The following is a 13,196-nucleotide window of genomic DNA, read 5'->3' as shown; positions in this document are numbered from 1 at the left end:
ACAAATGCATACACTAATTCAGACAGCTGCAGTCTTGACCTGACACGCACATACAGGATGAATGGGTGTACAACAATAGAAGACAGCATAGATTTTTTTTTTTTTTAATTGCTTCCCAAACAGCTTGATAGAGCTATTCTTTGAATCATTATGTGGGTGACAGCAAATGGTTTCAGGCAAGTGCATGTAGTTAGTTGGCATTAATCATATCCCTGGACTGCGACATCTGCAAGCAGCCTTTGCCAACTAGAATGGTATAGTACTACAGACAGAAGCCTTCTTACTGCAGAGGAGCTACAATGGTATTTGGCTTAGAAATAAATATCACACTGCACTGAGCACACCTACTTTGAAATATGGATTTCTGACTTCCAGCGATGATCCACAGAAAATGTTACCACATAAAACTGAGAAATCAATAGTATAGCTTTGAAAGATTAAAGATAACTATATATATCATATTTCTGCCTCATTTCCAAAAGGAGGCAGCTTCAGGTCAATTCATTAGTTTATGTAATAAATGCACAAACAATTTCAAAGTACAAGTGCAACCTAAAAAATGTCAACTGTATGAAATTCAAAGAGGCAACCAAGTTTCTTTTAAGTTGATAAAACAGAAAAACATGAATCACAGATGGGTGGTTTACCTGCAGCTGTCATTAATGGGCTAAATCGTACACAAGTGCCTTCATCTTCCAATTCAACAACATCAACACCACTTGTTGGAACTAACTGTGCTAACTGTTCTCCAAGCTGTGGACAGAGAAAGAGTTTATCATTTATGAGGTGACGAATATACAAACTCTAAATCTTCACATGGATTTTCAACTATCATGTTAATATCTGTAAAGCACAACAATTAAGACAAAAGATTCCCACTATGGCTAACTACAAGTCGTCCCCCCCCCCCCCCAAAAAAAAATAAAATAAGATAAAAAGAATTTGTGACATTTTCCTCGATAACGCAAGAATACAGATGGACTAGGATGTCATTTGAAGGGATAAAGCAAAAAAAAAAAAAAAAAAAAAAACCTCTACCATAAAGTGCACATATCAGAAATCATACCCAGCGATTAAAGGTATCATACAATTCCCTCTGATTGTTGTTTGTTGAGTCTGGCTTAGCTGATGTCTGTGAGGTATATGACACTTGCTCTGTACCTAAGATAAATTAAAAGACAAGCATCACAATTACTATACAGTTTTAGCACTTTTATAACTATGATACGTTAGCAGCATAAATATGGCAGCTCAAAAAAGCAACTTAAATTTTTTGTGAGATTTTGGAAGAACTGATTCAGGGTTAGAGTCTACATTCTATACAAAAGATGTGCTTGTGCATCTGACTACACTACAAATTAGACTCCTATGGACTTTTACTTAACAGGAATGTCAGTGGCACTGACACCTACAATTGTTGTATTTGTGACATTTCTGGAGACCTGCAAAAGCCTCAATTAAACATGCTTTTTTAGCCTGATTTTTACACAGAGATGTGTTAGCCTGCTACCTGAAAATGTAAACCACCTCACTGTGAAATCCTTCTTTAGCACTGACTTAAATGATCCTAGTAACTATCTTGAACTCTTCAGCGTAGCACCAAAACTGCCAAGACAGTGCTTGCTGCTGGCAGCTCTGGCCTTTTCACTGTGTGAAATGCATCCTTTTGGTGAAGCTTTTCCTTCTTTCACCTTTACAACCCAATGTTGACTGCACTACCAGGAGACTTCGAATCAATTTTTTTTGCTTCCTCAAATACTTCAAGACTCGTGCCATTCTATGGACCAAGCACCCAAAATATCCACTCTAAGCAAAGCAGACTACAATCCTACTGCCCCATCAGTTCCAATATAATAACCATCCAAATCCATAGAGCCATCAAAGAACGTGATGAACAACAAAAAAGGACTTGTGGTCCAATGCTTAAATTCCCTGGCAGCACAGTGAGATGGACTTTTGCTTTAAAAGGACAAGGGACTAAAGTCAAAGCAGTATTGCACCAGTTGGTGATAACCCACTACAGATGTTTATTTCCATGGACAAACCTTACAACTTCTATCTGATCTTCTCTGCCTGGCATCTGAGAACCACAATCAAATACAGTTCTCACAACACTTCTCTTTTTGCCTGTGCTGGTTGTTGTTTTTCAGTATTAAGTTCAACATAAATGGATCTCAGTTTTTTTTTTAAAAAAAAACAGAAGATGATATTCCCGTGGCAGTCCTGTCAGCATTGGGCTCCAAATGGCAAAAAATGTGATCAGTCTTCAAGCAAATCCCGGTCTAAAAACGAAAGAATACTTTCTTCCTCCATACGCTGACTTTAGACTTTTGGTTACCGCTTAAAACTCTCTCTCTTCCTTCAGGCATCTTTCTTCTGTTGTAGCCAATCTCCTCGCTTGCAGTCTCACTGCTTATCAAGGTTCTGTCCCTTCCCATGGGAGACCCCATCACATGTGACAGCTCAGTCCAATTTCAGCACACTTTCTTTTCTTTTTATTGCCTCGGTCAACAAGACTGGCCTATTTGCTCCCTGTGTATGACAGCAACATGCAAAAAGCCATTATATAGGCAACCAGAAAGGATGTTTTCTGATTGGCTCAAGTGGTGCCCACCATGCCCAAAGATGCTCAAGGGACATACATGTGACTGTAAGCGTGTGATTTTACCATTGGACAGAACAGACTTTTTCGATGCAAGCAAGTTCATCCATGAAGTCTCAAGTCTCCACTGGGGATTTCAGCATGGACAGTGCACCCCTGAATTTGTAGTGCCTCATTACTCTCTTCTCTTTCCCCCATAACAGATCCTCCAACACCTGGGTCTCTAATTAAACCCAGGATGGCTAGCTGACATGGAGGTCTTTATCCCTTCATATCATCAGGTCTGAACTTGCCCCAACATTGCAGACCTTCCTACCAAGACATCTGCAGTTATTTAAAAACACTTCTATTTTGCCCAGAAAGATAGGATGTATGAACATATAATGTAATACCATGTCTTAAGATGCTTACTCAGGAAGCTACCTCAAAGAATTCTTATCCATTTATTTATTTATTTAACATTTGTTGACCGGGAAAGTCTGACTAGGTTCCATAGAGCCTGTTTTCAGCAGAGGCCCGGGGAGAAATGCTCCAGATGCATGTCTTTGGAATGTGGGAGGAAACCGGAGTACCCGGAGGAAACCCACGCGAACACAGGGAGAACATGCAAACTCCACACAGAAGGCACCCCAGCCGAGAATCGAATCGAAGAACCTCTTGCTGTGAGGCGACAACGTTAACCGCTGCACCACTGTGCCGCCCATAAATCCATTATAAGTGATACTTGATTTGATCTTCAAAGCAGATGTTTTGAAAATTATTTTTTCTTTTCCTCATTAATTACTTCAATGATAATGAAAAGACACTGATTAAAAGAAACTGCAGTTTCTTCCTTACTTGGAAAAGTTAAACGGGAAGAATACAAAATATTTTGAACCCAGAAATACCTACAACATGAACTAATCAGAGGGAGAGTGACATACCTGGTAAATGAGGATGCCAGACAACTGTATACCTAGTCCATCTTTACAGAGGCATGCACAGCTGACAAGTTATACTACAGAAATAAGACTGAGCCACACCAACAATGGGTAGAGGCACGTTATAGTACAGAATATGACTGAGCCATACCATTGATGGGTAGAGGTAAATTATAGTAAAGAATAAGACTGATCCATACCATCGATGGGTAGAGGTAAGTTATAGTACAGAATAAGACTGAGCCCATCCCATCGATGGATAGAGGTAAGTTATAGTACAGAATAAGACTGATCCATACCATCGATGGGTAGAGGAAAGTTATAGTACAGAATAAGACTGAGCCCATCCCATCGATGGATAGAGGTAAGTTATAGTACAGAATAAGACTGAGCCCATCCCATCGATGGATAGAGGTAAGTTATAGTACAGAATAAGACTGATCCATACCATCGATGGGTAGAGGTAAGTTATAGTACAGAATAAGACTGAGCCCATCCCATCGATGGATAGAGGTAAGTTATAGTACAGAATAAGACTGATCCATACCATCGATCGGTAGAGGTAAGTTATAGTACAGAATAAGACAGAGCCCATCCCATCGATGGATAGAGGTAAGTTATAGTACAGAATAAGACTGAGCCCATCCCATCGATGGATAGAGGTAAGTTATAGTACAGAATAAGACTGATCCATACCATCGATGGGTAGAGGTAAGTTATAGTACAGAATAAGACTGAGCCCATCCCATCGATGGATAGAGGTAAGTTATAGTACAGAATAAGACTGATCCATACCATTGATGAGTAGAGGTTAAGTTATAGTACAGAAATAAGGCTGATCCCCTAACAATGATGGATAGAGGTAGGTTATAATATAGAATAAGACAGAGCCATACCATCGATGGGTAGAGGTAAGTTATAGTACAGAATAAGACTGAGCCCATCCCATCGATGGATAGAGGTAAGTTATAGTACAGAATAAGACTGAGCCCATCCCATCGATGGATAGAGGTAAGTTATAGTACAGAATAAGACTGATCCATACCATTGATGGGTAGAGGTTAAGTTATAGTACAGAAATAAGGCTGATCCCCTAACAATGATGGATAGAGGTAGGTTATAGTATAGAATAAGACTGAGCCATACCATCGATGGGTAGAGGTAAGTTATAGTACAGAATAAGACTGAGCCCATCCCATCGATGGATAGAGGTAAGTTATAGTACAGAATAAGACTGAGCCCATCCCATCGATGGATAGAGTTAAGTTATAGTACAGAATAAGACTGATCCATACCATTGATGGGTAGAGGTTAAGTTATAGTACAGAAATAAGGCTGATCCCCTAACAATGATGGATAGAGGTAGGTTATAGTATAGAATAAGACTGAGCCATACCATCGATGGGTAGAGGTAAGTTATAGTACAGAATAAGACTGAGCCCATCCCATCGATGGGTAGAGGTAAGTTATAGTACAGAATAAGACTGAGCCCATCCCATCGATGGATAGAGGTAAGTTATAGTACAGAATAAGACTGATCCATACCATTGATGGGTAGAGGTTAAGTTATAGTACAGAAATAAGGCTGATCCCCTAACAATGATGGATAGAGGTAGGTTATAGTATAGAATAAGACTGAGCCATACCATCGATGGGTAGAGGTAAGTTATAGTACAGAATAAGACTGAGCCCATCCCATCCATGGATAGAGGTAAGTTATAGTACAGAATAAGACTGATCCATACCATCGATGGATAGAGGCACGTTATAGTACAGAATATGACTGAGCCCATCCCATCGATGGATAGAGGTAAGTTATAGTACAGAATAAGACTGAGCCCATCCCATCGATGGATAGAGGTAAGTTATAGCACAGAATAAGACTGAGCCCATCCCATCGATGGATAGAGGTAAGTTATAGTACAGAATAAGACTGATCCATACCACTGATGGGTAGAGGTAAGTTATAGTACAGAATAAGACTGATCCATACCATCGATGGGTAGAGGTAAGTTATAGTACAGAATAAGACTGATCCATACCATCGATGGGTAGAGGTAAGTTATAGTACAGAATAAGACTGAGCCATACCACTGATGGGTAGAGGTTAAGTTATAGTACAGAAATAAGGCTGATCCCCTAACAATGATGGATAGAGGTAGGTTATATTATAGAATAAGACTGAGCCCTACCATCGATGGCAGAGGTAAGTTATAGTACAGAATAAGACTGAGCCACACCAACAGTGGGTAGAGGCACGTTATAGTACAGAATATGACTGAGCCATACCATCGATGGTTAGAGGTAAGTTATAGTACAGAATAAGACTGATCCATACCATCGATGGGTAGAGGTAAGTCATAGTACAGAATAAGACTGATCCATACCATTGATGGGTAGAGGTAAGTTATAGAAGAGAATAAGACTGATCCATACCATCGATGGATAGAGGTAAGTTATAGTACAGAATAAGACCGAGCCCATCCCATCGATGGTTAGAGGTAAGTTATAATACAGAATAAGACTGAGCCCATCCCATCGATGGATAGAGGTAAGTTATAGTACAGAATAAGACTGAGCCCATCCCATCGATGGATAGAGGTAAGTTATAGTACAGAATAAGACTGAGCCCATCCCATCGATGGGTAGAGGTAAGTTATAGTACAGAATAAGACTGAGCCCATCCCATCGATGGATAGAGGTAAGTTATAGTACAGAATAAGACTGAGCCCATCCCATCGATGTATAGAGGTAAGTTATAGTACAGAATAAGACTGAGCCCATCCCATCGATGGATAGAGGTAAGTTACAGTACAGAATAAGACTGATCCATACCATTGATGGGTAGAGGTTAAGTTATAGTACAGAAATAAGGCTGATCCCCTAACAATGATGGATAGAGGTAGGTTATAGTATAGAATAAGACTGAGCCCTACCATCGATGGCAGAGGTAAGCTGTCACTCGTCTAATCAGAATGAAGTGGATGAACATTCTGGGTTATGTTCAGGCAGCTTTATTATATACAGACACAAATATATATACAAACTAGCTGTCTCATACACAGATGTTCACACTCTGGCTGTACTCACAAAATGGCACGTTCAGGTCCTGGAAATGCTTCTTAAAGGTACAACACATCTGTTATTCTACATCCTCCCTTTTTGAGAAATGACATTGACAATATTCAATGTCAAGTACAAAGTAATTTTTCATCATGCAGTTATACAAAAAACTAGATGCATAATATACAACTATGTCCAAGTTGCTGTGTATCTCACACTGGGCCTGGAGATATGACCCAATCATGTGATGTACAAATTGGAACTGGGATTAGCAACTGGGATTGTCTCTGCTGAATGTTCAACATTAGGGAGGTTATGAACATTATCATAAATGGTAGTGGGAATCAAGACATGTTTTGGGACTGGAACACTGTCTGAATCACTCTGAGATTTAGAGTCTGTATCACAGGAACAATGCTGCAATAACAGTTCTGGTACAGGAAGTAGATGCCGGAGATTTCTCCTGTATTCCACACCCTCAGAAGACTTCACAAGACAGGATATTGGCTCTTCATATATTTTTGTTACTTGACCAATCCGGTCGCAACCTTTCACTGTTTGTATCTTAACTGTCTCTCCTTCTTTTAACTGACGAAGAAACCTGCTCGATTTGTCATAGCTGGACTTCTGGAAAGAATGCTTTCTGAACAATTGGGCTTTGATTGCTTTGCTTTTTTAGCTTTAGGCCTCAATAAACTGGAAATGGTAGGTAATATTGTTCTGATTTGTCTAGATAGAAGTTTTTGAGCAGGTGAACCAAGTATATCATCACAAGGTATGTTTCTGAGTTGAGTAAGTTCAAAAAGACATCTGTATTGTCACTTTTGACTTCTCCAGTAATTGTTTTGCACTCTGCACTGCACGTTCAGCTAGTCCATTTAACTGTGGATATTCTGGACTACTAGCAACAAAGTCCCATTCTTTTGCAAATTTCTGAAACAACTGACTGGTAAATTGGCTATCGTTGTCAGAGATAAGCTTTTGTGGACTTCCATGGACTGAGAAATGACATTTCAACTTGGTAGTAACAGTAGTGAAAGTTAGGTTCGGTAGTAAATCAATCTCAAACCAGTTTGAATAAGAGTCTAGCAGTACTAAGTAATGTTGATTGTTCCACTCGAATATGTCAGTGGCTACTGCTGACTAAGGTAGTTCAGGAACTTGACTTGGCTGAAGTGGCTCTTTTTGCAAATGCGGTTAGTACTACTGCATACTGAACAAGAAGAAACTACCCTATCACTGTCTTTTGTTAGAGAAGTCCAAAATACTAGTCTTCTCACCTTTCTTTTGGGAGCTTCAGAACCTGGGTGACCATAATGCAAAATCTGGATGTATTTTTGTTGTAAGGAAACAGGAAAAACAATTTTAGGACCTTTGAAAATAATGCCATCTTCCATCAACATCTCATCTCTGTAAGGAAAGCAGGGTTGCACTTCAGGTGGTACACTAGATTGCTTTGACAGCCATCCAGCATCAATGTAGTGGTTGAGCTTTTGCAAAATTGGATCAGTCTTTGTAAGATCTCTTACCTCATCAAGTCTTGTGGTAGAAAAATTACGCACTTCTATAACATCAAAGTTAAAATTTTCTGTGTCAAGCTATTTCATTGTATTTCTGGGCAATCTAGATACAGTATCAGCCAGATAAACAAGTTTGCCTTTTGTAAAGACCATTTTGCAGCTGTACTTTTGAATTTAAGCATTATTCTTTGTAATCTTGCTGGAGATGAATGCATAGGCTTCTTTAAAACAGTAACCAGAGGTTGATGATTAATTTCAATCTGAATATCTCGACCATTCAATATGAATATCTCAACCTATAGTCAATTCCTCCCTGGTTAAATATGATCACAAACTGATCACCATGGAAATCTCCATCTCACCTACACCCCCACTATGGTGACCACCCTGAAAAACTTCTTTAAAGCTGACTTTGGGCTCCTAAAAACAAAGGTGGCTAACTTTTCGGCACCCATGCCAATGGAAAATAGCTGCATGACTGCCAAATCATACATCAATGCACTGTACGAGCATGTACACAAATGCATAGACCTTGCCATACCAAACAGAACTAAGACGCTCTCCTCCAAAAAAAAGTAAGCCAATCTGGTGGTCCCCAGCCATCAATAAACTCTACAACAGAAAGAAGAAACTGTTGCAGAAAAATATGAAGTCATAAGACTGGAAAACCTCCCTTACCAGTCTCATCAAAAAGCTGAGATCCCTTATCAAATCCTCTAAAGCTAGATATGAAGGCAGAATTGTGGCTTACACCAAAAACAACCACAAAGCCTTCTATAGCTATATCAAAAACATCAAAGGCAATACTCAGACTTGCTCTGAGTTATTGCACAATGGTACTTTCCTATACTGAGCCAACATACTGGCCAAAAGATTCAGTGCCAACTTAACCCCTCCTCTCTCCCCCCAAGGGCCCTATCACAATAGCAGAAGAAAGCCTGTTGCCCACCATTTCTGTGGCACAAGTAAAAGTTGCATTGTCCAAAGCCAAGAATACAGCATCCATGGGACTTGATAATATCCCTGGCTGCATCCTACATGAGCTACAAAATGAACTGGCACCGCAACTGTGTACCCTCCTCAGACACAGCCTTACCTCTATGTCCCCAATGAATGGTGCACTGCTACAGTCATCCCACTCCATAAAGGGGGAGCAACTACAGACCCTGGGAACTATCGCCCCCATTAGCCTGACGAGTCTGGTATGCAAAGCTATGGAGCGCATCATCATGGACCTGCTTAACAAAGATATAGGCAATCTCCAAACCCTTGACCACACACAGTTTGGCTCTGTCAAGAGGAGATCCTGCCTGCTAAACTTGGTTGACGTCTTCGAGGCAGTCACACCAAGGCTGTGGATGAGGGTAAGGCAGTGCATACATCCTACTTCAATCTGGCCAAGGCCTTTGATACATACCATTCCCCACTGAGGTATCATTGATAAACTCACCAAACTAGGCATCATTCCTTACATCACTAGGTGGGTTGCAAATTGGCTCACAAACAGGACCCACAGAGTGAAAGTTGTGGATTCCAAGTCAGACTGTCGACCAGTCATGAGTGGTGTCCCACAGGGCTCAGTCCTGGGACCTCTCCTGTTTGGCATCTACTTCTTAGAAGTCCAAGCCAAAACAGAAGGACTCTGGTTGACCAAGTTCGCTGATGACTGCAAGCTAGGCATCATTTACTCCCCAGGTGATGCAGACATCCTACAAAAGGGCCTCTCTGAGACCAATGAATGGTGTCGGAACCATGGCCTGAAGCTTAATGCCAAAAAATGCGTTATCATCCCCTTTGGAAAAAACTCAGTTCCCATGAATTACCACATTGATGGGAGCCCATTGAACACTGAAGGGTCCATAAGAGATATGGGCACCCAGGTTTACAGCCACCTCACCTTCAACCACCACATTGCCACTGTGGTCAGAAAGTCCTTTTATGTGGCAAATCTTATAACCAAAAGTTTTGCATCCAGGAAGAAAGAAGTCATCATCCCTCTCTACTCATCTCTCATTAGACCAATCATCAAATATAACACCCAGTTTGGCATGTACCTGACCAGACACCTACAACAGCTGGAGAGGCCACAAAAGTATCTCACAAAAAGGATCTTAGTCCTTAAACACATGTCCTACACAGACAGACTCAAGAAACTTCAGCTGTTCTCAGTCTCTTATTGCCTACTTAGAGGTGATCTCTGCTTGACTTACAAAGCCATGTCTGACCCAGCCCTACTTGAAATACTACACCTAAAGAAATTCCAGTCCCCCCCACACCACATGCTCCAGAGATCACAACCTCATTACCACAATTAGCAGAACATGCTGGAGCGACAGGTTCATCTCTCAAAGACTGCCCATGCTCTGGAATAAGCTTCCCATTCATGTCAAGCAGAGCACCTCACTGGCACTCTTCAAGAGAAATCTTGACGAGTGGATGGGTAACAGAAAGTTCACTCCAGGGATCATTCCAGTTTCCCTACTGGATAGGGGCACTGTGAACTATCATCAGGTGGCATGGTGCCTGGGCAATTTTTTTGGGCTAGGCTTATAAAGGCTCCAGGGCCATTAGCCTAGTACACACCTATGGATATAATCATGAAACTTGGATCTTGAAACTTGGCACATGCAAACACTGTTGCCAAAAGTTCTTTCTCAATCTGAACATACTAAATTTCAGTTTGGGTAAGTGTTCTAGATGTATAGGCTACTGGTGTACTCTCTTGAAGAATTACTGCACCCAGACCGAATTTTAAACCCTCTTGAAGAATAACTGCATCAAGACCGAATTTTGAACCCTCTTGAAGAATAACTGCACCAAGACCGAATTTTGAAGCATCACAGGAGTTACTGGTTTGTTGACATCATAGTATCTTAATGTAGGTGGAGTAGCTATTTTCTGCTTAGGTCTTCAAATGTTCTCTGGTGATGTTCTAATCATGACCTTGTAAGATTCTTACATGTTAGCTTTCCCAAAGGTGTTGTCAGTTCACTGAAGTGTGGTATAAACTTGCCTAAATATACCTAGAAAAGTTTGCAGAGCTTGAACATTATCTCGTGCCGGCATCTCAAGAATGGCTACTTGCTTGGATGGGTCTGGTCTCAAGTCAATGTTGTTGTTGTTGTGTCTTTCGGCTCATCCCGGTTAGGGGTCGCCACAGCGGAACTCCGGTCCGCTAATGTTTGGTAGTGGATTTTTACGTGCCGAGTTACCAGCCCTGATGCACAACCTTCAACGAATTCACGTATGCCTCCACACAGAAGACGCTCTACCTGAGAATCGAACGGGACAACGTCTTGCTGTGAGGCGCAGCACCACTACTCAAGTCAATACTAGTAAATAAATGACCTACATATGTAACTTCTGGTAGTCTAAATTTGCACATTAGAGGATTGAGCTTTACGTTCACTTCATGTGCTCGTCTAGAACTCTCTTAAGATTTCTGTTATGCTCTGCTTCACCATTGCCACCGACTAACAAATCATATACCATTATGGTAGAAGGATAACCTGAACAAATTTGCTCTATTGCATGCTGAAAGACTTCACTTGCAGAATTTATTCCAAAAGCATCCTAAGAAATCTGTATCTTCCAAATAGGGTACTGAATGTAGTCAGTAAGGAAGATTTGTGATCAAGCATCACTTGCCAAATGAACTTTTTGCATCTATAAACAGACAAAATAGTGGCATTTGGTATTAGAGCTCTGACTTCTTTGACTGTACGCATAGGATAATGCGGTCTTTTTAATGCTTTGTTCAAATCTTTTGGATCAATGCATATTCTGATTTTGTCTGAGCCTTTTTTGTGAGATGCTATTACGGACGACACTCATTTGGTGGGTTCTGTACCTGGAGAAATTACACCTTGGTGCACCATTTTGTCCAACTGAGCTTTGACTTTATGCTGCATAGCTATCAGAACTTTTCTTGCTGGTCTGACTATTGGACTGATCTCTGGGTCTAACTTTACAGAATGTACAAACTGGAAGCTTGTCGAACTTGTCATCGAAAACATCAGCATACTCTGAAAAAAATAGTGTTAGTGAAGCTGGAAGTAGGACATACTTATTTGATTAACTTCTTTGGTAACAGAAAGCAGATTCCTTTTCAAACTGTCTCTGAGACTCAATAATGACTGCACAGGTCTTCGAACTACATAGAATAATAGGCTATAACAGTTCTTGGCCACATAACTTGAAAGCACTACAGAGCCTTCGGTCTGAATTTCTTCACCTCCATAAGCAACAAATTTCACACAACTGGTCACATTTATTTGTTCACCAGCTCTCACCTTAGTAAACATATCTGCAGACATAACATTACACTTTGAACCAGTGTCTACTTTGAGCAGAGTGGATTTACGATTGATCTGGACAGTACAAAATACTTCAGTCTTTGCCAATAAATCTACTGCATCAATCTTTTCACCAATTACTGACACACCATCTACACAGAAAGCAGACTGTTGCAGTTCAACTTGATCAATTTACTTTTTTGAATGACCCTTCTTTATAACAGTGTGAGGCTTACTTGATTTGCAAAATTTTTGAAAATGGTTCCATTTCTTATATTTATGGCACTGCTGACCAAATACTAATCACTTTTTTCTTTTGGACTCATGGTTGGCACCACAATTGTGACAGTTAACAATAAAGCTTGACTTGGATTTTGATGATTTACCCTTGCACAGCACTGAGCATGCTCCTTTAACTTAACTAGTCTTAGAACTTGTTGGAAGGTTGGGGGAACTCCTAGGAAAACTCGCAGGGGCAGCAGCTGCCATGTGCTTAGGCCTGTTTCTGCCTGCCACATGTTGCATACTGTCTGCATTTGCTCTTGAACCTGCTGAAACCATGATCTTATCACTTGCAAGCAAATTTGCGTGCCTTGCTGTAACTTCATGAATTTGGCAAATCTCAATAGCTTTACTCCGTGTTAAATAACAATCACGAAGCAAAATCTCTCTCACAGCAGCATTATTAATACCACACATGAGTCTGTCCTTTATTAACTCATCTTTTAAGTCACCAAACTTACACGCCTTAGATTTATTTCTCAGGTCATTACTATGCGCTGCAAAAGTTTCTCCT

General features: G+C 40.5%; 1 protein-coding gene across 2 annotated transcripts in view; it reads right to left on the bottom strand.

Moving 5' to 3' along the window:
• Positions 1 to 13,196, bottom strand: part of PDXDC1 (pyridoxal dependent decarboxylase domain containing 1) — a 674,140-nt gene that overhangs the window by 185,595 nt on the left and 475,349 nt on the right. For both annotated transcript variants that reach the window (XM_044089172.1, XM_044089173.1), the window contains 2 exons: positions 1,067 to 1,161; positions 648 to 753 (listed from right to left, as the gene is read on the bottom strand). In XM_044089172.1, the coding sequence (XP_043945107.1) occupies positions 648 to 753; positions 1,067 to 1,161 (201 nt within the window). The remainder of the gene's footprint in view (positions 1 to 647; positions 754 to 1,066; positions 1,162 to 13,196) is intronic.

This window comes from Protopterus annectens, chromosome 12.part0 (assembly GCF_019279795.1).
Source record: "Protopterus annectens isolate FY-2018-M chromosome 12.part0, PAN1.0, whole genome shotgun sequence".
In the NCBI taxonomy this organism is placed as follows: domain Eukaryota; kingdom Metazoa; phylum Chordata; order Ceratodontiformes; family Protopteridae; genus Protopterus; species Protopterus annectens.
This window is presented reverse-complemented; position numbering and strand designations above follow the sequence as displayed.